The 25,329-nt window shown below is 42.1% G+C and overlaps 1 protein-coding gene across 4 annotated transcripts in view; it reads left to right on the forward strand.

Moving 5' to 3' along the window:
* Positions 1 to 25,329, forward strand: part of ESF1 (ESF1 nucleolar pre-rRNA processing protein homolog) — a 112,889-nt gene that overhangs the window by 71,002 nt on the left and 16,558 nt on the right. For all 4 annotated transcript variants that reach the window (XM_070732622.1, XM_070732623.1, XM_070732621.1 and 1 more), the window contains exons 5-10: positions 528 to 628; positions 1,811 to 1,963; positions 5,100 to 5,214; positions 8,561 to 8,705; positions 15,040 to 15,198; positions 21,796 to 21,917. In XM_070732622.1, coding sequence (XP_070588723.1) covers positions 528 to 628; positions 1,811 to 1,963; positions 5,100 to 5,214; positions 8,561 to 8,705; positions 15,040 to 15,198; positions 21,796 to 21,917 — 795 coding nt within the window. The remainder of the gene's footprint in view (positions 1 to 527; positions 629 to 1,810; positions 1,964 to 5,099; positions 5,215 to 8,560; positions 8,706 to 15,039; positions 15,199 to 21,795; positions 21,918 to 25,329) is intronic.

The raw sequence follows: 25,329 nt of genomic DNA on the forward strand, positions 1-25,329 counted from the left end.
AAGGCCACGAAGACCTGGCTCTGTTGGCAGGCCTGGGTGCAATAAATTTACTTCCAACTCTTAATGGCCAACTCTATGAATGGTGTGCATGTGTACGATTGTGAGTGCCTTTTTAAATACCTTTTTAATGGGGTTTTAATTTTAGATAATGTTCGACTTCTTTTTTATTGTGTTGTATCTATTTATATTGTATTTTTATTATTGTTGTAAGCTGCCCTGAGTCCTTCCGGATTGGGTGGCATAGAAGTCGAATAAATAAATAAATTAAATAAATAAATTATAATCTAACTAGCTTTTCTTCCAAGGTATTCATACCCTTCCTCTGAATGTGTGTGTGTTAGTGTATACAAAATATAAATGGAGATTTCCTTTTTTGATTAGTCTTTCATGGATTTGGAGATGGGATGGTGGAGGGGTTGTAAGTATTCCATGTGAATTTCTTTTTATAATCCTGGTGGTTTAATAGCAAAGGAAATATAAGAAGTTACTATATGGTGTATATCTTTTTTGTTGTTGTTACTCTTTAGATTTACCCTTCAGAGTTTGGAAAGCAGAGAATGAAAGAAGAAAAATTAAAAGGCCCTGCAGAACTGTTAAGCCTTCCTGAAAATGTCACAGAAAAAGACAGGTATTTCACGTTGAATTTTGGATGGTTCTTTGCATACCCTTTTCTCTATGCATTAAAGGTCTGGTACCTTTTACATAGTCCATAAGGATTTCATTTCTGAAATAACTCTGGAATTTTGCATAATGTGTTTCACCACTAGGTGGAATCTTTCTCCAATATATAGAGGCTTTCTAATTTATTGGTATGTGTGACTACAGTGTTCCCTCAATTTCCGCTGGGGATGTGTTCCGAGACCGCCCGCGAAAGTCGAATTTCCACGAAGTAGAGATGCGGAAGTAAATACACCATTTTTGGCTATGGACTGTATCACAAGCCTTCCCTTAACACTTTAAACCCCTAAATTACCATTTCCCATTCCCTTAACAACCATTTACTCACCATTATTACTGGTACTCACCATTGAATAAGACACTTAGTGATCCTGATATTTATAAACATAATTATTTATTAACAATAATTATTTTTTTTGTTATTTATTTGCAAAAATTATTAGTTTGGCGATGACATATGACGTCATTCGGTGGAAAAAACGTGGTATAGGAAAAAAACTCTGAAATATTTTTTAATTAATATTTTTTGAAAAACCGTGGTATAGGCTATCCGCGAAATTTGAACCCGCGAAAATCGAGGGAACACTGTACTCCATAATAAAATGGAAAAGGTGCATATGGTGAGAGGTTTGTTTTTTAAAAAGGTATAGCATAGGCCAGGGGTAGGCAAAGTTGGCTCTTCTATGACATGTGGACTTCAACTCAGAAATCTGAGCATGATTGGCTCAGGAATTCTGGGAATTGAAGTTAGGGAATGCTATTTAAAGGAAGAATGTTGGGTGTGTGTGTGTGTGTGTGTGTGTGTGTGTGTGAAATCCTTTGTGTGATTGTAAGTTGCAGATAAATTGACTCTTTATATCCCAACTACAAATAGAGGATTACTAAATAGATGCATAGTATTTAGGGTATAGAAATATTGCAAATTCTTCACTTATCTCTGCAAATACCAAGAGGGCTAGGAATATCTATTATCACCATGCTTTAATCCTAGCAAATGCTTTTTCCCTTTTAAGTTGGAAATTAGATGATAGTATATTGCTTCTCACTGCCTCTTTTTCTTTGATGTTTATTTATATATTTATGTATCAAACTTCTTAACCTCACTCACCTTCATTTTTCTCATTCCTTGTAGCCTTTATAAGGAGAAATTGAGAGACTATCAGTTCAAACGCCTGAAATATTTCTACGCAGTAGTTGACTGCGACTCTCCTGAAACTGCCAATAAAATATATGAAGAGTGCGACGGACTGGAATTTGAAAGCAGCTATTCTTTTGTGGACTTGAGGTATCATATATTTATTTCTAAGAAGTAGTTTGGTTTGTCCAACTTCTAATTATCATTCTCATTACCAAGCAAGAAGAATGTGACAGTTTGCTGTCAGGACTTTGCTTGTAACCTGGGTTCCCACCTACAGATATATATTTAATTTCCTCATGTTTTCTTGATGGTGTTTTTGACCAAACTGAGTTTGATACGTGTGTCTCAAATCCATGTAAAACACTAGACATTTGGTATGGTTGCTATCTGTGCTTTAAAGCGGTTTATCCAAACTGCCAGTTATACTAAGTTACAACTCTTGCAATTTCTGCCAGTAGTGGTCCCACCCATCTGGGACGTTTCTACACATTGTTGTTGTTGTTGCTATTGTTATTATTTATTAGATTTGTATGCTGCCCCTCTCTGGAGACTCGGAGCGGCTTACAACAACAATACATAGTACAAATCTAATGGTTAAAAAACAGTTTAAAACCCTTATTATAAAAAACAGTCATGCATCCCAAACAAACCATACATAAAATGAAACAGCCCAGGGGAATCAATTTCCCCATGTCTGATGGCAGAGGTGGGTTTTTAGGAGTTTGCGAAAGGCAAGGAGGGTGGGGGCAGTTCTGATCTCTGGGGGGAGTTGGTTCCAGAGAGCCAGGGCCGCCACAGAGAAGGCTCTTCCCCTGGGCCCCGCCAGACGACATTGTTTCGTCGACGAGACCCGGAGAAAGCCAACTCTGGGACTCACTGGGATTCGTGCGGCAGAAGGCGGAAGTATCGTGCGCACAAACCAGTAGCAGCCTAATTTAGAACCCACTACTGGCATGCTGGCTAGGAAATATTGGCACTATGATCAGGCATAACAGGAGGGCTGCAGAAAGCTATCAAAAGGGGTGGTTGAAGACAAAATTGTATCTGAACATTGATATGGTCCATACCTGATGGATTAATGTATGGATTGGAAAATAGTTTCCCACGTTCTTTTATACTTTCTGAGTATAGTCAATTGAATTTTCAAATTCTTAACAGAGAGATGATGCATATTAGAAACTGATATTGGGTGAAAGAGAATCCTGCAAAACACAGGTCACCAACTGGTGGCCCACAGACCACTGGTGGTCCGTGAGAAAATTTTGGTGGTCCATGGGGATGCAGTGGACAGCTGCCTTCTGGGGTCAGCAGCCCTTGGTGGAGATACAGCTACTGCTGCTCTGGGACTGAGAAGGGGGCCAGCAGGAGTAGCAGGACTCCGGAAGGCAAGCGTATGTCCTGGGGCTGCACATGCACTCTCAGACCCCCCCTCAGAACCAGTGGAGTAGCCGCAGCACCTGACACCAGCTTCTCAGGGTCCTCGTAGTGGTGGGCTTAGCTTTGGGCTTCCCCCACTTCTCTCTCTCCTTTCTGCCACCTTTGCGAGCCTTGCCTGCCCCCCCCACTCCAAGTTTCTGCTGCCTGAGCCCTAAAGTGCCTCTCTGTACTTTTCCCGCAGACTCCTATCCTCCTGCTTTCCCCACGCAGCCTAATTTTCAGACTTTCCTGCCTCCTAGTCCCTTCCACTCTGTGTGCACGTTTTCCCCATTTTTCTCTCTCCTTTCTGTTGCCCATGCGAGCCTTCCCTCCCTATCCTATCCTAGCCCCGTGTGGCTCCATGTTTCTGCTGCCTGAGCCCTAAAGGGAGAAGAAGTGGGGAGGGAAGACAGGAAGAAGGGAAGAAGGGAAGGAACAGAAAGAAGGAGGAAAGGAAGAAGAGGAAAGGGAAGGGAAGGGAAAGGAAGGAAGAAGCGAAAAGGAAAGGAAAGTCCTTCATGGCATTGGACCAGAATATCTCTGAGACCGCCTTCTGCCGCATGAATCCCAGCGACTTGTTAGGTCCCACAGAATTGACCTTCTCCAGGTCCCGTCGACAAAATAATGTCGTCTGGAACCAACTCCCCCCCCGGAGATTAGGATTGCCCCCACCCTCATTGCCTTTCGCAAACCTCTTAAAACCCACCTCTGTTGTCAGGCATGGGGGAATTGATTCCTCAGGACCGTTTTCGTTTATGTATGGTTTGTATGAGATGTATGATTGTTTTTTTTATATTGAGGGTTTAAAACTGTTTTAATTAATGGATTTTTACTAGTTTTTGTTGTGAGCCGCTCCGAGTCTCCAGAGAGGGGTGGCATACAAATCAAATCAAATCAAATAAATAAATAAATAAATAAATAAATGGAAAGGAAAGGAAAGGAAAGGAAGAAGAGGAAAGGAAATGGGGCGAGGAGAGGGGAGGGACTACAGCTCTGGAATATGGGACTGACTCCCAACAATATCAGCAAGCCATTGTCAAATAAGCTTCAATTATTTTGTAATAATTACCCTAACAATTTTGTTACAATTAAAACAACCTTTAAAGATTTTCTTATGACTACATAAGCATTTTTAATTTTGTTATATTAAATAGGTGCATTTTATATTAATAAAATGGAAGTTCTCTGGTCATTATTTTACAAATGTATTTATCTTTTTTAAAAAATCGTATCGGTGGTCTGCGGGACTTAAAATTATGAATTAGAGTCCATGAAACTTAAAATTATGAGCTTGGGGGTCCCTGAGGTCCAAAAGGTTGGGGATTCCTGCTTTAAAACATAATATAAATAGGATGAACACATGGTAATGCAACAGCAATGTAAAGCTCGCTGCTAATCTTTAGATTTAAGCTGTTTCCTCTGTCACTGAACTGGAGTCCTTCGCTCTGCACTAGAGAGAAAAAAACTTGAACCTGGGAGATGGTTAGGATTGTCCCCCAGATTAAGTGTTTTTAGCATTAAGGATAGGATCGGACTATTATGAATTCATTATTATTAATGATTGGAATGCTGCAAATGATCAAAATGACTGGAAAGGACTTGCTGCCCAATGTGCTCTGCACAGGATATGATGATGACGATGATAATGATGATGGGATGATGATGATGATGATGGTACTGATAGGATCAGTATCAATTTTCAGCTACTGCTCTGAGTAAAAGGCTAACACTTTCAGTTTGTCATCCCTCCCTTCTCTTATCCAGTCATTGCTCTTTTTCACAACTAATACTAGTTTGAAACTAGGCCTATCAATTTTGTCCCTTTGAAGCATGTTTAATAATGAGTTATTTTCTTCTGGCTCCTAAGATTCATTCCAGATGATGTGACATTTGATGACGAGCCAAAGGACACAGCCTCTGAAGTGGACGTGGCTGCTTATAAACCAAAGTACTTCACATCCGCTGCTGTGGCAACATCAAAGGTACCTTAACAATGTTTTTATAGCAATTTAGAATGTTGTTTAGCTTTGTGCATTTCATTTGTAAATACAGCAGTAGTCAGAGCATAGCTGGAAGGGGGAAACAACCCATATGTGTTGCTGCAATATAAATTGTTCTTGCAAAAGAGGCCCCTTCCCCTGCCCTTCTTGGAGAGGATAGGAGGGTTTATATCATGAAATAATAGGGCAGCAGTTTATTATCATTCTGATTTTATGAAGACATCACGCAAACTGTACATCTCTTATTTTTTGTAATTGAAGGACTGCCTTTGAAAGTCAAGTAAAAAAGTCTAGAAAGTACAGGTGGGTATTCTAAGCAGGGTGGTGGTGGTGTTCCATTCTTCTGCAACAATTCACAAAGAGCAACAACTTTATTAAATCTCTCTCTGTTTCTCTTATCACTATGTACAGGCAGTGCTCGAATTACGACCATAATTGATCCTCATATTCTTGTTGCTAAGTTAATTTTGTCTCATTTTTTACAACTTTTCTTACCATGGCTGTTAAATGAATCGCTGCAGTGGTTAAATGTTGTTAAGGTGAATCTGGCTTTCCCATTGATTTTGCTTGTAGGAAGGTCACTAGAGGTGATCACATTGCAACTGCTATAAATAAGAATAAGTTGCCAAGCATCTTGACTTTTGATAACCTGGCTATTGGGGTGCTGCAACAGTCTTAAGTATGAAAAATGGCCATAAGTCACTTTTCAGTGCCATTGTAACATTAAACATTCACTAAGTGAAGTGTTGTAAGTTGAGGACTACCTGTATATTTGAACAAAGATTTCAGTCTATGGGAATTGTGGTATTTGCAGCTCCCTCTTTGTATCTATGGGTTTCACACATGGCTCACAGCTTATCCCGTGGGATGCATAATGATTGAAGCAGCAGCAGTAGCAAATTTATTGACGAGACAACCTAACTCCGAGAAAACTTGCACAACTTATGCTTACATAAAAAGTCAGTGTGATTTTTGGGGAACACATGGAATAACAGAAAGCCGCTCAGACTTGTAGAACCCATTGATGCATGAAAATCTTTGAGGTCTGATCTCTGCCAAGTTTGGATAAATTATACTGCATATATCAAGCCTACTTGTATTTCCTTTTTAGTATCTCCCCCCTTCCAATTATTGATAGAATAGGGCAGTGATGGAGAATCTTTTTTCCTTCAGGTGCCGAAAGAGCATGCACATGCACGAGTGCCCACATCCATAATTCAATGCTTGGGAAGGGTGAAAACAGCTTCCCCCCGCCTCCCGGAGACCCTCTACAGGCCAGAAATGGCCTGTTTTGCTCAGTAGGCTCATGTTTTGCCCTCCCCAGGCTCCAAACACTTCCCTGGAGCCAGAGGAGGGTAAATATGCCCTCCCCCATCTCCCCGGAAGCTCTCTGGAAGCCAAAAATACCCTCCCAGAGCCTCTGTGCAAGCCAAAAATCAGCTGGCTGGCACACACATGCACGATGGAGATGAGCTAAGGCAACAGCTCACATGCCAGCAGATATGGCTCTATGTGCCACCTGTGATACCCGTGCCATAGGATTGCCATCACTGGAATAGGGGATCATTTTTTAAAAGTGACAAGCGTGGATTCATTGCCTTAGTCTTCAGTCCATTGAATCTGTGATGGAATCTTCGGTTCTCCGGGTGGAGAGCAGTTCCCATCCTTTCTTATCATTGGCCACCATGAGCCTCAAGTTTGAGAAGTCCTGTCTCAAATTATAAATTACAAATGAACCATCCATCAATAGCTGCAAGCCTGATACTAGAGGAGCCTGAATGTTTAATTTAAAAATGGAAGCTTGTTTTAGAACTTCTTTCCTTGGACTGAAATAACTGAATGCCTGCAGTTATTATCTGGAAAGACTCCATAACAGGAAATGCTTTGGAGAAACCTTTCTATGGTTTAGTCTGTTGTCCTAGTAACCAACTTCTTACCTGTCTCCAACGATCATAGCCATTGTTCTCATTTCAATCCCAGTTACTGTTATTTTAATAAGGCCCAAGTGACTGAAACATTCCAATATCTTGATAAATCTGAAGAAAGGAAAATAAGAAGGATGAAGTAATGTGTGCAGTTGCTGGCCATCTTCTCTCACTAGTATGAGTTGCTGTATTCTATCCAACGTTAGTGCTGCTCTGACCAGTGTTCCCTCTAATTTTTTTTTGGGGTGGGCGGAAAAGTATAGTGTCTGAGCAGCAGTCCCTTCGGGACTGGGCGGCACAGAAATAATAAATAAATAAATAAACAAACAAACAAAAAACCCACCCTGTTTTGCCTCAGAGAATTTCAAAATAAAATACTGTACTGTGTGTCTATAACAGTGAGCTCATAATAGGGCAACTCTATCAATATCAAAATGCCACTTAAATAGTTGAGCTAGTTTCAAACTAGATTTTGATTTTCTTTCTCTCTTCCTTACTCCCATTCTTTTTCTTTCTCTTTTCCTTCCTCTCTTTTTTCTATCTGTTTCTCTCTCTTCCTCTCTCCTTTCCTCTCACTCTTTCCCTCTCGGCTTCTGGGCAGGTTTGGAAAACTCTGAGTTGATTATGATTTTTAAGTGAGCGATTGCTCACTGCTCAGCTTAGAGGGAACTATGGCTCTGACAATCTATAAAGAAAGGCAGACATAACGTTCCTCATTCATCTTTAGATTTTTGTTCTTTTTTCCTTTTCTTTTTACAACCTTGAATCTCTTGCTTTGGGATGGGGTCAGGGCAGCTGAATGGAGCTGATCATTTATTGGCCGGATGCCCTTCCTAACACCTATGCGAAGTTCACAGCAGATATTTTCTCTTTGTGCCCTGATAAAACATCTGTCACTACATAGGATTGAACTCTATACCTTCCAAGTGGGAGGCAAGCGTCTTCACTTCTAGGCCACCACGCCACTCATAGATTTCTTTCTTACTCAGTTCAGTAAGATTGAGTAATATTCTGCCAGTGCTTGAATGTAGGACTTTGATGGATTCTCTTTGGTTGTAAATTGCCATTCTTAGCACTACAGCTGAATATCTTATGACCCAGAATTGGAAATGGCATTTGTATGATGATTTCTTTGGAATAAGCAAGCATGCATGTAAATTGTGATTAGAAGTTATTTCAGGTGCTAAAGCAATATGTCTTGGTTTTTGCTCAGCATGTTGCACAAGCTTAGCCATTGTAATTGATGGTTTTGTATCATGTGCGGGAATACTCATTTGAAGTTTATACAGTAAGCTATTGTTAATCACAATTGTTGACAAAAGTGCAGGAATCAATTTTTATGTGGTATCCAATGTATCTTTACAATAATAAGCTGCAGCATATTTATCTTGCCTATTGGTAAGGTAGACATTACGTGGGACGAGACAGATCAAGAAAGGGTGACTTCTCTGAGCAAAAATTTTAAAAAAGATGAACTTCTCGACATGGACTTCCAAGCTTATTTAGCCTCATCAAGTGAAGAAGAGGAGGAGGATGAAAAAGAAAAAGGTATTGCCAACTAATAAAGGTTCAGCTAAGCAATTCAGGATGTTAAAACAGCATTGTACTAACAATGTTCACAATCTCTATTAAAAGTTACTAAATTACATTTTTCATATATCAAACATTCTGCTCTTTTTAAAAAGAAAATCCTCACCAAGACCCATGCTGTATCCAATTAGGAGTTCCATGTGAAATATCTGAGGCACAAGAATAGGAAACTATATAATTTCCTAATAAACCTGTACAGGCTTCTGATTAACAGACTCTGCCCCCCCCCCAATTATTTTGTGAATATAAGGAATGGGGAATTGTTCCCCCTTTCATTTTAAAGCAAACTACAGAGCCTTATGATGTCTGAACTCAGATCAATCAAAATAGGTAGTGAAAAGTAGGCCTTTGACTTGCCACCACAATGGAGTCCAGAAACTTGGTTGTTGAGCAAAGCAACATCAGTGAGATGTTGTGCGACTGTTTCACTTGTTTCACTCCCAGTTGTGGTTGCTAAGCGAGCGGGATCCCGGATGAAGAAGCCTATCGTGCCTTCGGGTGAGGAGACCCTAGGAGGCTTTGCACAGGGATTGAAATCCTCCAGGCCAAAATCAAAGCAGGATTTTCAGCCCTTGAGTGAGATACTGGTACATAGCCTCCTCTGAGACTTCCAGAGCTTCCCTCACTTGTTTGAGACATCTGACACTCTTTTTTGTGGTGCCTCTCCACTCTCTACTTAGATTTCAGCTTCCTCTTATCTGCAGGAGCTGATCGAAAGAGCTGCCTGCCAAAAGATGCCAGTTCCCTTATGTGTGGAAGAGAATGCCTTTGACAGGATGCAGGAATGGAACTCAGTCTTCATGATCTGAGCTCCATTTCTCCACCCCTTGTGAGATGTCAGCTCTCCTCTGTACGCAGAAAGAAAGCAGGTCCAGCAGAAAGGCTATTCTGTAGATCTCCAAAGAGTTCTGACAGGACCCAGGCAACATGCATTTTCTGCTGTGTCCACACACTCCAATACCCCTGGAACAAGATAAGGTTAGCCCTATCTGTTAACCTTCTAGAAGGCCCTTAAAACATGGCTTCTCCATCAACTGTGGATATCCCATGGGGAACTAGCAAGATGGTCAAGTCACATGGCTTTTATGTTTTAAATTTTAGTTATTTTTCATTGATTTTAGATTGTTAGGTAAATTTATGTTTTCGTGAGGTAGCTATGTAGTATGCTAAACAAATAAATGTTTAACAAACCTCAATGTTAATGCTATGATCACTACACAAGACTCATTCATTCATTCATTCCTCGGTTACCCAACATTCTTTAATTGCTTCTGGTAGAATTAAACCTGGTTCTTTCTTATTATAATCATTTCTGCCTCTTAATAGTTATACAATGTAAACTTTTAAATCTGTGCACAAGTATAGCAGGGTTCTCCACTTCCTGCTAATTGCTTTCCCCCCATCAGAAACTTTTGTTTAGTTCTATATATATATTCAGATTTATTTATTCATTAATCAAATTCATTAATTTATCACGGTTAACACTGGTTTTGAAAATACTTTTCCTGCCTTATTTTCCTGTTGTAACAAATTACATGAAAGTTCATTGCTAATTATAGTTGATACCCTGATTAAAGCTTTATCATGAAACGAGATATATACTGGCATGTTTTCAGCCTGGAATGTTCTCAGATTTTGAAATTTTAAGGTTTTTTTAATAGAAAATGTAGGGCCATTCATTCTTTTAGCATGTTCCTTATGAATTATAAGATCTTGTACAAAGCCTTTTAACCAGTATATTTATTGGGGACTAAGTAAAAACAGCAAAAGAGAAAGAATAAATCTAGGTTGTTTAAAGAGCAAAGTGAAAAGTGTAATCTGATGGAAACAGCAATGTGTATTTATTTTCTTCAGTACAGTGATACCTTGTTTTACAAACTTAATTGGTTCCAGGACGAGGTTCTTAAGGTGAAAAGTTTGTAAGACGAAACAGTGTTTCCCATAGGAATCAATGGAAAAATGATTAATGCGTGCAAGCCCAAAATTCACCCCTTTTGCCAGCCGAAGCGCCTGTTTTTGCACTGCTGGGATTTCCCTGAGGCTCCCACCATGGGAAATCCCACCTCCGGACTTCTGTGTTTTTGCGATGCTGTGATTTGACTGAGGCTCCCCTTGCTGGGAAACCCCACCTCCGGACTTCCGTTGCCAGCGAAGTGACCATTTTTGCGCTGCTGAGATTCCCCTGCTGGGATTCCCCTGCAGCATCACAAAAACACGGAAGTCCGGAGGTGGGGTTTCCCATGGAGGGGAGCCTCGGGGGAATCCCAGCAGTGCAAAAACGGGTGCTTCGGTGGCAACGGAAGTCCGGAGGCGGGGCATCCCAGCGGTGGCGGTGGGTTTGTAAGGTGAAAATAGTTTGTAAGAAGAGGCAAAAAAATCTTAAACCCCAGGTTTGTATCTCGAAAAGTTTGTATGACGAGGCGTTTGTAAGACGAAGTATCACTGTATATTTATTGAAAGTATTGCGTAGGAGAAAGCCAGAAACAATTTTTTTGACTGAAGGTATAAATTAAGTCATTGAATTTCCCATCAAGTGGAATTCATGAAAAGTGTCATTGGAAAGTGTTCATTTCCAAATCCTGGAATAGATATCAGAACAATCATTTTCATTTAACTTGAAGATCAGGGTGCAGTGCTTAGTTGTCAGATAGTTGTTTATGGAGGGGGAAAAACTCCAGACTTCATCTGAAGCCCGCTCCGCTGGTTTTGGAAATATTTTTGGAGTATAAAATGCACCAGAGTATAAGACACACCTTAGGTTTTGGGGAGGAAAATGGGGGGGGGGGGGCAGGAAATCTGCCTACCAGGTATTCATCTGGCTAGTGTCCTTAGTCTGGTCAGTTTCAGCACATTATTTTATCCCTTGATTAGGGCTTTAAAAAACCTTATTCAGAGCAAGTAGCAATGAAAAAAAGTCTGCAAGCCTGTAAGGACTGGGAAGATTTATTTATTATTTATTTATTTATTCTTTGTCCAATATACAATACATATGGAAGAGAGTAGGCATTAAGTAATATATATAAAGATAGAAGGAAAAAGAGGATATATATTATATAAGAGATAAGGAGAGAATATATATGATATATGTATATATATATATATGGATGGATAGATAGATAGATAGATAGATAGATAGATAGATAGATAGATAGATAGATAGATAGATAGATAGATAGATAGATAGATAGATAAGGTAAGGTAAGGGAAGGTAAGGGAAGGTAAGGGAAGACAATTGGACAGGGGACGATAGGCACATCAGTGCACTTATATACGCCCCTTACTGGCCTCTTAGGAACCTGGAGAGGTCAATTGTGGAGAGTCTAAGGGAGAAATGTTGGGGGTTGGGAGTTGACACTATTGAGTCCAGTAATGAGTTCCATGCTTCAACAACTCGATTGTTAAAGTCGTATTTTTTACAGTCAAGTTTGGAGCGGTTAATATTAAGTTTGAATCTGTTGAGTGCTCTTGTGTTGTTGCAGTTGAAGCTGAAGTAGTCATTGACCGGAAGGACGTTGCAGCATATGATCTTGTGGGCAATACTTAAATCGTGTTTTAGGCGCTGCAGTTCTAAGCTTTCTAGACCCAGGATAGTTAGTCTATTTTCATAGGGTATTCTGTTTCGAGTGAAGGACTCTTCTGGTGAAATACAGTGGTACCTCGGTTCTCGACCACAATTCGTTCCAGAAGTGTGGTTGAGAACCGATTTGGTCGAGTACCGAATTAATTTATCCCATAGGAAATAATGGAAATGGGTTTAATTGGTTTCCAGCCCCTATTTCCTTTATTTCCTATGGGATAAAGATCTGAGGTCTAAGCACTCCAAGCTGTAGTAAGGGTGGGGGCAGCTGCAATACCGGCAGTTTCGGGGGGGGGCTCCTTTCCTCAGTGGTTCGTCTTCTTCCCTTTAAGCAATTACACCAGCTTTCTCCTTCCCGGCGGTGGTGACGGCGGCGGAGGCTTTCCTTAGAGCAGCAGCAGCGCCGGGAATGTGACATGAGACAGGCAAGCCGCTGACGTTCCCAGCGCTGCTGCTGCTCTAAGGAAAGCCGCCATCGGAAAGGAGAAAGGAGAAAGTTGGTGTAGCTGCTACACCAACTTTCTCCTTCCCAGCAGGTTCGGGTCCCTGGGAAGGCAGCGAGCAAGCAGGCCGGGAGAGATCCCGAGCGGCGGGGCTGGGTCGGAAGAGGGAGCGCGAGTGAGAGAGGCGGGAAGCTGAGAGATCCCCCCCATCGCCCTGAAGCCCCCTCAGAACCGTCGCGGCGCCAACGTTCCAAAAGCGAAGCTGGCAACGTTCAAAATTGGAACGTTGGCGGCGCCTACATTGTTTCCCTTTCTCCGCCCCCCCCCCTCCATTTTCGCTGCCTTCTTCTTCTTCCCCCGCCCCGCGCCAGGGTCCCGTCGCTCTCCCTCGGCCTCGATCTCTCGCAGACCCGGGGGTCGCGCCCGCCAAAGCCCCCCCCTATTGAATGGAATAAGCCCAGCCAGCGGACCAGCGCTGGGAACGTGAGATGAGAAAGGAAAGCCGCTGACGTTCCCTGCGCTGCTGCTTCTCTAAGGAAAGCCTCTGCCGCCGTCAGGAAGGAGAAAGTTGGTGTAGCTGCTTAAAGGGAAGACGAACCACTGAGGAAAGGAGCCTCCCCGAAACTGCCGGTATTGCAGCCGCCCCCCCCCCTACAGCTTGGAGCACGACTGGGAGGCTGTTTAGTGGGCGGCCAGAATGGGTTGGATTCCGACTCCCATTCCTTCTCACCCCGTCCCCTCATTTCGGATAATAAACAAAATTTTCTGTGGCTGTTCGGTATCCGAATTTTTGTTCAGATACCGAAGCAAATTTTTGCCGAAAATTTTGTTCGGTATCCGAAATGTACGAGAACCAAAGCGTTCGAGTACCGAGGTACCACTGTATATTTGGACGTTTTCGAGAGTGTTGATGTCTGAGATGTGGTGTGGGTTCCAGACAGATGAGCTGTATTCGAGAATGGGTCTGGCATAGGTTTTGTAGGCTCTAGTCAGTAGTGTGAGATTGCCAGAGCAGAAGCTACGTAGGATCAAGTTAACAACTCTGGAAGCCTTTTTGGCGATATTGTTGCAGTGGGCTTTAGTACTTAGGTCATTTGATATTAGTATTCCAAGGTCTTTTACAGAGTGTGGGTTGGCTGCTAGAATTTGTTTATTCAGTTCATATGTGAGGTTTGGATTCTTTTTGCCGATGTGGAGGGTAGAGCATTTGTTGGTTGATATTTGGAGTTGCCAGGTGTTAGACCAATCTGAAACAAAGTCAAGGTCTTTTTGGAGAGTGAGTGTGTTGTCAGTGGTGTTGAAAAGTTTCACATCGTCAGCAAAAAGCACACAGTTGCTTGCAATATTATCACAGAGGTCATTGATGTATAGGATGAAAAGAGTAGGACCTAGTACGCTGCCTTGGGGAACGCCGCTTATGACAGGGACTGGGGTGGAAATGGCGCTTCCGATTTTGACAACTTGTTGCCTGTTTGACAGGAATGCAGTAATCCAGTTGTGGAGGAGTCCTGAGATGCCGTAGGATTTGAGTTTTAGGAGAAGTTTGTCGTGAACCACTGAGTCAAAGGCTTTGCAGAAGTCGATATAAATTGCATCAATGGGTTTTCCTTGATCAAGGTGGTTAGTCCAGATGTTTTTGCAGTGAAGTAGTTGTAGGTTGTAGGATAGTTTCTTTCTGAATCCAAATTGTTTTTTTGATAGTAGGTTATTAGATTCTACGTAAATGGTGATTGATCGATTTATAATTGATTCCATGATTTTACAAGGGACGCAGCATAGTGATATTGGTCTGTAGTTGTCAACTAGTGATGGGTCTCCTTTTTTGAAAATGGGGATGACTACTGCTTTTGACCACAGCTTGGGGAGAGTGCTGGTCCTGAAGGAATTTTGGAAGATAATGCTTAGGGGTTCAGCTATGGCAGAAGAAAGTTTTCTTAGGAAGTAAGCACAAAGACCGTCTGGTCCGACAGATAAGGAAGGTTTGAGGTAGAATCAACACCTCGTTAGGGCTGGAAAAAAACTCATTCTGAGTGAGTAGTAAGGAAAAAAAGATAATTAGCACCTCATTAGGGTGGAAAAAAGAGCTTTGAAAAAACCACATTCAGGTGCGCCCAAATTTTTAGTCTCTTTTAGGGAGGAAAAAGGTGCATCTTATACTCTGGTTTCCCACCTTCCCCCCCCCCCCAATGTTCCCCCTCCAAATATGACTGACTGAATTTCAATTTTTATAAAGCAATTTTTGGAAAGATTCTCACTTCCCTTTTATTTAAAGGTAATGATGAAACCATAGCGGATGGCAGTAAACCTAAAGAACATTCCAAAGATGATGAAGACCAGATAGTGAAATACAGAGAGCTTCTAAAGAGTATCCAGGAAAAAGAAAAGAAGCAACAAGACACTGATATCGAAATGGAAATTAAATGGGTTCCTGGTAGGTGACTCTTTCTTTTTTTCTAGAACTGGTGGACCATTTCTGATCTCTCCACTGGGGGGGGGAAAGGCTAAATTACTTAAATGTCATGATTAAAGTGTATACCGATTGCAGCCTCAAATTATGGATTAGTTAATATTAAGTCAAATTATTGTGCTTAAAAGTATTTAAATACCGGCTTATGGAAAAGGAATACGAGCATAAAAGAGATTTTGTGTTACACTATGTCTGTAGGGCTTTGTTTTGTTTTGATTTTGGTTGTAACATGAATTTCTCAACCAGGAGCTTGGTTCTGTGGTACAGAGTGGTACAAATTGAGGGTGAAACCTTTACTGATTCTTTTTTTTAGGGATAGCAAGGTCTTTCTGCCACCAAAACAGTTGTGGAAGACAGCTGTTTGACTATTCCCAGCTTGATGTATTAGAGCAGTGTTTCCCAACTGTGGCAACTTGAAGATATCTGGACTTCAACTCCCAGAATTCCCCAGCCAGCATTTGCTGGCTGGGGAATTCTGGGAATTGAAGTCCAAATATCTTCAAGTTGCCAAGGTTGGGAAACACTGTATTAGAATTTAGCAAACAGGTCTTCAAATTTGACAACGTTAAGACTTATGGAGTTCACAAATGCCTTGTGGACTTCAACTCCCAGAATTCTGCGAGTTGAAGTCCACAAATCTTTAAAGTTGCCAAGTTTGGGGACCCCTAGACTGTAGCAGCTGCAGAATGATTATACTCACAAATACTGTACTATATTTATCGTTCTGAGATAGTGAGTAACCAGACAGATAGCTCTCAACTTGTAACAACTGATTTAACAACAGTTCCAAATTTATGACAGCCTCAGAAAAAAAGGGACTTATCATCTGTCCTCTAAGTTACGACTGTTGCACCTCACCCTTGCGGTCACATGATTGTAGTTTGGGCGCTTGGCAGTCGGGTGTGTGATGGTTTTGCAGCTTTTTGTAGCCACTTGATCCAGTCAGCTTCTGACAGACAAAATGAACCAGAGAAGCTAAATTTGCTTAATGACTGTGTGATTCATTATACAACCACTGTAAAAATGGTTGTAAATTCAGGTGCAGTTACACTGAATGACTGCATTGCTTACTGATCAAAATTCTGATCCCACCCAATAGTAAGTCAAGGACCACCTGTACCAGGTCTGTAGAGTATTGCTTTTGCATATGCAGAATCCTTATGCAGAAAGAAAATGGAAATAAGCGGTCCTGGCTTTTTCTTGACATACCGTATATACGCGAGTATAAGCCGAGTTTTTTAGCCCAAAAAATGGGCTGAAAAACACAGCCTCGGCTTATACTCGGGTCATTGACAAAGTCACCACACGAGGGCGCCATTGCTTGAGCCAGAGCGAGGAGGCACCAGCTTTTGTCCCCTCTGGCACGCCGTAGTTCCTCTCCCTGCCTCAAGCAAATGAGGCAGCCATTTGCTCCAACCGAGAGGGGGGAAAAGCAATGGTGAGCAACTATTCTTTGCTCTCTCTGCATTGTCCTTAGTCGGATTAAAAAGGCCCCCTGCTGTCAGATTCTCCTCCCCCTCCTTTGAAAGGATTTAAACTGTTTAAAAAATGGTATTTTGTGGTAGTTGCTGTCCTTGCTTGGATAGGATCTAATAATGTGTTATGAGGCAGAGCTAGACAGGAATTCTTTTTCTATCTGTCTATCTTTCTATCTATCTATTTTTCTATCTATCTATCTATCTATCTGTATCTATTTCTATCTATCTATCTATCTATCTATTTTTCTATCTGTCTGTCTGTCTATCTATCTTTCTATCTATATCTATCTGTCTATCTATCTATCTATCTATCATCTATCTATCTATCTGTATCTATTTCTATCTATCTATTTTTCTATCTTTCTATCTATCTATTTTTCTATCTATCTATTTTTCTATCTATCTATCTATCTATCTATCTGTATCTATTTCTATCTATCTATCTATCTATCTATCTATCTATTTTTCTATCTGTCTGTGTGTCTGTCTATCTGTCTATCTATCTTTCTATCTATATCTATCTATCTATCTATCTATCTGTATCTATTTCTATCTATCTATCTATCTATTTTTCTGTCTGTCTGTCTGTCTGTCTATCTATCTATCTTTCTATCTATCTATATCTATCTATCTATCTATCTATCTATCTATCTATCTATCTATCTATCTATTTGGTTTTCTATGCTGATAACCTCACAGCAGCTAATGCTGAAGCTCTTCTTTGGATACACTTATTTATTTGTTTGTTTGTTTGTTTATTTATTTAATTGGATTTGTATGCAATCCCTCTCCAAGGACTCAGGGTGGCTCACAGCATATATAAAAACAGAACAATAATGTAAATCCAATTAATGATGAGAAGGAATCCAGTTTTGAAGGATTTTAACTCTTAGGTTTTAGCTTTGTTCCTGATCAAGCTACTTTTTTTACTTTTTAATTTATTGTTAATATTGTTAATTTGTTTACCCTCTTTTAAATTTACAGAGCTAGTTTACTGGTTTTCTTTAAAATAAATATTCTAAAACATGTCTCAATTAATGTAATTTTATTGTTTTCCATTTTTATAAGTTACCAGTAGCCACTGCATTTTCTAACCTCGGCTTATACTCGGGTCAATACGTTTTCCCAGTTTTTGTGGCAAAAATTGGTGCCTCGGCTTATACTCGGGTCGGCTTATACTCGAGTATATACGGTATTTTTATTTCTTCTGCTCTACATCTCATAATCTGCCTTTTCACTTTGGAAAACATCTGTGTCCCATCTTGCAGTGAGGTATCATTGCTTAGGTGAAATCTAATAAAAGACGAATATGTGCTGAAGATGTGCATTGGGGACAAATGTTTCATTTTTTTTTTTTAAGTAACAAAATTCTAGGCCAGTGATGGCGAACCTTTTTTGGTCTGTGTGCCAAAAGGTGTGTGTGTGTGTGTGTGCTAGCATGCATGAGCGTGCCCACATCCCTCCCCTTCCTCCCCTATGCACGCACAGCCCTCCCACGCTGCACCACGCACATATGCACAGGCATTTCTGAAGCCTAGAAGTTCAGGAAAACACACTTTAGGTTTGCCATTGTGCTGTTTTTTGCACTCTGGAGAGTTTAGGGAACCTTCCTGAAGCTCTGGATTGCAAAAAGAGCACAATGACAAACCAGAAGTGCGTTTTTCCGAACTTCCTGTTTATCCGTTGGGAGATTTTTTTGCCTCCGGGGCTTCAGAGAAACTTTCCTGAAGCGTCTGGAGAATGAAACGGCCTTTCCCAAGGCCGAAAATCAGGTGCGCTGGAGCTGATACTGGGCAAAGTCTAGTGTGCCCTCCGATATGGCTCTGTGTGCCACCTGTGGCACGCATGCCATAGGTTCACCAGCCTGGTTCTAGGCCATGATGATGAACCTCTGGCGTGTGTACGAGAGGTGGCATGCGGAGCCCTCTCTGTGGGTGTGCATGCGGCGGCCAGCTGCTCTTTTGGGTTCACTTGCGTGCCAGCCAGCTGCTTTGTTCTGGGTTCTGGCATGCACATGTGCACTGCATATGCACACCAGAAATCATTAGAAAGCAGCTGGCCGGTGCGCAGGCACATCGGATCAGCTGTCTGGCGTGCATTTGCGTGAAGGAACCCAGAAGAGCAGCTTGTGCACCAGCCAGCTGTTCTCTTCCAGATTCTGGTGTCCTGGCGCGCATGCATACGGCACTCAGTGCTGAAAAGATTAAGCATCACTGCCCTAAGGAAATCTAGGGTGGGAAAAACTTTACAGTTCATTTTTTACAGCGCTTTAGTTTTGTGGCAGATCCGTTAGAAATATATGGTTCAAACATTACAAATGAACATGTTAGAAAGAAATATGGCGTATCCTTCAACTTCTCACCATTTTTTTCTTATTTCCTCTAAACAGTGCTTCAGCTTTGCACATTGTGGTTGCTTAGACAAATGGGGAAATTGTTTGGCAAGTGGCTTGTTAGACAATCTAATTTGTGCCAGAAATTCATTCCCTTTGTGCTTCATATTACATCCAAGTTGTCTTCTTCCAAATGGAGCGGTTGATTCCATTCTCTGGAAAACTCTTTCAAGTTTTTTTTAGAATTCCTGCTATGGAAAAATATGCTTCAACACCTAACCTTGTCCTTTTAAAATAACACTTGCAATCAACATGCAAAAAGTCCATTTGTTTATGTAGTTTTCTCAGTGATCTCTTAATTTGTTAGCCATGCTTGTTGCTTTTTTTACAAAGAGCAGATAGGTTAGAACAGGCTGATTGCATTTTCGCATGCTATAAGCACTGATCCAAAATTGTCTTAGCTTCTACATTACATACCACATTATATTTCTCATACCTGATATGAGAGAGCTCTATTTGCTGGGATTGAAAAACCAGTAGCACAGAAGCATAACCCTTTCCTCCTTTTGTCTGTTCAGATTAGCTTTAAAGAACAATTTGTGCTTTCAGAACATAGCTGTTGACGAGATCATTTTTGCAGAGTTCCATTACAGTTTTAAATAGTCATAATTGTTCTTAAAATAAGTCTGAGAAATGAAAGTCTGGATTGCTAAATATCAGTTGCTTATGCATCCACATATATGTTGCACTTTTGTTTTCAAACCAAGCTTATTAGCTATCCTGGTTTGGCTCCCTATTGCAAGTTATATTTTCCCAATTCAGATACTGAGGTAAATAGTGATTTACCTCAGAAAGAAAGAAATTACTGTGCTGGAATACATGTGGAGAAGAAAAGCCTCACATAACAATTTCTACAAAAGACAACTTCTCAATTCCGATGAAAAGGGTAATTAGGCTAGACCAGTGATGGTGAACCTATGGCACGGGTGCCACATGTGGCACGCGGAGCCATATTTGCTTGCACGTAAACTGTTGCCCCAACTCAGCTCCAATGTGCATGTGTGTGTTGACCATTTGATTTTTGGCTTGCACAGAGGCTCTGGGAGGGCGTTTTTGGCTTCCAGAGAGCCTGCAGGGGAATGGGGGAGGGCATTTTTACCCTCCTGGAGCTCCAGGGAAGCCTTTGGAGCCTGGGGAGGGCGAAATGCAAGCCTACCGGGCTACCAAAAGTTGGGAAACTGGCCATTTGCAGCCTCCTTGTGAAACTACCCCAGCCTTGTCCGAGTCCTCTGGCGTTGTGGGCCCTTCAGCCACCCTGAATCCTCAATGAGCAAAGCCAACCACATCTGTTTCTGTGCCCCCTACATCTGGTACTCAAGTGTTCCTTACGGAACACCCAGGGGGGTGGGGAAAGCTGTTTTCGCCCTACTCCGGCATTGAATTATGAGTGTGGGCACTTGTGTATGCGCAATAGCGTATCTACATGGTCTTACGGCACCCGAGGGAAAAAATGTTCGCCATCACTGGGCTAGACCATATTTTAATATAGCCATTTTAGAATGATTTGTTGAAACTGGTTGCTTGCCATTTTTTTCTTAACATATCAAAGCTTTGCAGCCTGAATTTCCTCTTATATCAAAAGCTTTTTGTAAGTAAGCCTTTTCATATGCCCTTCTGTAATGAAAGTACTTGTAAAGGTATAACCCAAGGTATAATTAATATTACATAATGGCTGTGGCCTGACTTTGGAGTAGGGTTTTTTTTAAAAGAAAACCCCCCTCTGTACTTACATATCCATGGGTATCCTGCTTGGTCTTGGTTGGTTAATTATCCATGTAAATATAAATCTAAAATATTGCAGTCTGTGAAGTAAAAATACATATCACACAAAACAAGGTTAACAAATTTAAATCTAAAATTATGAATAAAGCGTGTTTATTCCTGTGACCAGTTACGCCTTATTTTCATGGTCACCCCCTTAAAATATGCCTAGAAAATGGAAGGGTTTAATGTAGAAGCCAAAAAAATACTTTTTCTGGCAAATCATCCAAAAAAGAGATTATTACCTCCTCAACCATCTGAAACGTAGTAGTTTCTCAGAGAAGTCCCAAGTACAGGCCACTAGATCTGGCCTTAATTAAAACTCTATGAATGACATTTTCTAGATTTTAAACCAGGAGGGAAAAATGCAGCCTTTTCTTCTGAGGGAATTTTTTTTTTTCATGATTTTATCTGGATCCCTTCTGAATTCAGCTGCAAGATAAGTACTTCAAAACTATTAATGAGGTGTAAGAGAAGACTGCCTTTATGTTTAAAAAAAAACGACAGAGCTTCATTTTCTCTGCTTCAGGCCTTTTCAATACATTTTCTGCTATCTGTTTTCATGCCATAGTTAACTAACAACATATTGATACCAAGACTAGAAAGAGGGTGATTGTGTATACTGATTCCTATTTACATATTGGAAACCCCAATCTTCCTGCAATATACAGATTGGATAGACAGGAAAATTGGGTGGAATCCAACAAAATGTGGCAAGGAATTGTTCAAAAGGACTAGTTTATCTGGCTTGCTAAATAAATAAGTGCCAATCAGACCACTCAGAAGAAGTCAACATTGATAGATTTTTTTTTAGTTTTGTTTTTTGGCCTGTTAGTGAAACTTCACTCATGCAATATACTATCCCATTCAGATTTTTAAATACTGGTTTGATGTAAAGAGCTGCTGCCTGTGTTCTCTCATTGGTTACAGGTCTGAAAGAAAATGCTGAAGAAATGGTAAGAAACAAGCTAGAAGGCAAGGATAATCTGACTCCCTGGCAGCAATTTCTGGAAAAGAAGAAAGAGAAAAGGAAAATGAAGAAAAAGCAAAAGGTAATTTATGAGCTTAGTTGCGCAGTTTTAAAGGTTTATAATCTTTGGAAAACCCTAAAGAACTTGTACTTATTGTAGTACACAGAAATCTTTAACCTAGAATCCTTATGCTGGGACTCATTTCAGGCTCAGCTTATTAGGAGGTAAGACTATCTTTAAGAACATTCCCAATATATGGGAATACCTTCACCACAGGTTCGCATTGAAAAGTTTTACGCACACGCGTGTTCCCTCGTGCAATTTTGCTTTTGTGCAGGCTCAGTAGCTGGAATCTGCCCAAAACAGAGCTGATGAGCTGTGCTACGGAGAGGGGCGGCATACAAATCAAATAAATAAATAAAGAAAGAAAGAAAGAAAGAAAGAAAGAAAGAAAGAAAAAGTCAGTATTAACCCGGGGGCAGGAGGGTACTTTTTCAAGCAGCGAATGGGGAGAAACCATCCAAACAGGGAAAAATTCACACACACACACACACACACACACACACGCAAAAAAGGCACTAGCAGACCAGCAGTGACTGAATCGGATTTGTGACATCACTAGTGGTTCAGGAGATCTGATCCGAACCAGGAAGAACCCACCCCTGAAGGGAACCCATGGGTATTAAGTGCTGTCTCTCAGGAAGCTTCATTTGTTTATCATTTATTTATTGCTCATGCATGTATGTATGACCTTCAGAGAAAAAAGAAAATCATGGCTGATTTGCAGAAAAAAAGAAGAAAGATATACATAATAAGAATTTCAGTTGATAAAAATTAACAAAACTTAAATTTTTAGCTACTGTATAATCTATACAATGTTTTCGGAACCAGATCTGTGTTTTTATCTATCAAGGGCTACATTCATTCATGGAAAGCCTTTTGACAGTATTGAAGCAAGCAGAGCTTGAATCGACAGATCAACTTAGGTGGAGATAACCAGTGGTATACATTCTTGCAATGACAACTCTTTCCCCCCCCTCTTTCAGTGATACTCTCTTTCTCCACTGCACTGCTCAGAGAGTCCAAGGTGGGTTATTATTCAGCCTGATTGGCAGGGACTGAGTTAAAAATTAGCATAATTGTTATGTCCCGCCCACCACTACCCTCCTTAGGTCAGTCTAAAAAACTCAGTCATAGTGTAGGGACCCTGAGTTTCTCCTCTCTATGGAGAGTAAAATTCCTTTTTAATAAATGCATGTGTTTTTCTAACTTTTTCTTCTGTTTCTGTTTCAGGAAGAAGAGAGAAAGGACTTTCCCTGAGAGCCTCTTCCCTCTGGGGTACTGCTCTCCGACGCTTCACCCCTGAGAGGCCTCTGCTCTCCGGAGCACTGCCTTGGAGACAGGGAGGATACCTATGGGGTCCCTGACGTTCGCGCTCAACCCCCCCCCCCGTCGCCGCCGCCAGATTACCGTTCTTCAGCTCGGCTGTCCTGAAAAAAGGAGATCAGCTGTTCGGCGGCCTCTCAATCGGCCGCGGAGACGCTTAGACCGGCGGGGAAGCCGCAACGCTCCCCGAAGGAGGCATCAGCTGTTCGAGCCGCAGGTGGCCGAAATAGCCGCAAGCCGCAACGGGGGCTCCCATTAAGGTCACATAGCTGACCGGGACCGCAGGGGGCAATATAGCTGTAAAGCCACAACGGGGGCTCCCATTAAGGTCACATAGCTGACCGGGAGGAAGATCGCCATTTTGGGGCGGTAACTGAGCTGCCGGCAATGAGGCAGGGTGAGTCCTCAAGCCACGAGGGCAGGAGAGCTCCGCCCCCCCGCCCCCCTCCCTTTTCCAGGGACGCCATTTTGGAACAACGGTGGGGGCCATCAGCCAGTGAGTCAGCAAATGCTAGCACTCCACGGGGCCATTTTTCCTCCATGGAAGGAGAAGGGCGTTACCATGGCAATTTAGGAGACCAGTCTATCCCAACCACCTGACAGGAAGTTGATGACTAGTTCCTCCTGGGAATGAGATAGCATTCTCTCTGATTGTGCTTTCCAGTTCCTGCTGTATTGAGCCTTTGGTGTTACGGTATCGTGAGTGTTGATCATTAATAATGTCTCAACAACAGAATAATCCGGCTGACCCGGTTGCCCCCTCCACTAGCAAGGGGAAGGATAAGAGCCAAAGCTCTAAATCCAAAGGGAAGTCTTCCCAATCTTCAGTGGCCTTTAGGGAGGCTGAAAATAAAATCAAGGCCCTAGAGGCCCAGTTGGAATTGAATAGGCCAAGGCAGGGTCCTAGTCCTTCTGCCACTTCTATTCCTCAACATCATCAAAGCCCCCTAGCCTCTGCTGTTCCCTTTGAGGGACCCCACCTTTCTGCAGCTGGGGAATTATCTCCTGATCGCCCATTGAGTGCTCCACCTCCATCGGAGGGGATCCAGAGAGCAGAATGGCCCAGACCATCCCAATCATGGTCTCAATCTACACAGCCACCTGCAGCCACTTTTACCCCGACTGCAGCGGGTCTCAGGGGCCCCATGGACAACTGGCAGGCGATGTCCCCCTCACTACAGGACATGATAGCGTCTGCATATTCCCAGGGCATCGCAGTGGGTGCCCAGCAGCGCCCATCACCTCTGCCAACCCGAGCCAGCAGATCAGACCCTTGGGCAGCTCCTGCTCCTGCTCCTTCCTTGCATGATTCCTTTCAGGAAGACTTGGATCCAGGTGAAATGGCCTCAGATGCAGAGGATGAGCTCTCAGGGGATGAGGCCAACCTACCAGAGCAGCCCCCTTTAGTAGGTCTGTTCAGACACTCCTTGTTCAGAACCCTTTTGAATAAGGCCAAGGCCACACTGCTGCCAGATAACTCATCAAAACCAGCTGGCCAAGAGGTGGGCATCATGCCAGCGGCCAGGCTCATTAATGAACCCCAGAGGGAATCAGAGCATATCCCTGCAGTGCCTATCTTCGCAGAAAATATTAAAAAGCCCTGGCAGAACCCATCAGCAGCCCTGGGTCCATCAGCTATTGACAAAAGATTTTATTCCTTTGACCCAGAGGTGGAGGACTTGCTCCAGTACCCTTCAATGGACACTCCTGTCACATCACTGATGTCCAACGCAGTAGTGCCTTCAGAGATGGCAGATGGCCTGCGCCCAGAGGATAGGAGGGCTGAGAACTTGGTCAAGAGAATGCACCAACTTTCTGCCTGGTCCCTGAGGGCTGCCTCGGCGGCCTCCTTCTTCAATAGGGCCTCCATTTTGTGGCTCCAAGATATGCTCTCAAGGCTGGGACCAGAGGACGCTCGACTTTGCCAGGATGTCAACAAACTCATTGCCACTGCTAAGTTTTCTGCAGATGCCACCCTAGCGTCTGCAAGATTTTCATCTCGGGCACTGGCAACTAACCCCTCTGCCAGACGTTTGATTTGGCTTCGGTCATGGCAGGCAGATGTAAAATCGAAATGGCGCCTAGCCACTGCACCATATCAGGGTGC

Source organism: Erythrolamprus reginae, chromosome 1 (genome assembly GCF_031021105.1).
Source record: "Erythrolamprus reginae isolate rEryReg1 chromosome 1, rEryReg1.hap1, whole genome shotgun sequence".
NCBI lineage: Eukaryota > Metazoa > Chordata > Lepidosauria > Squamata > Dipsadidae > Erythrolamprus > Erythrolamprus reginae.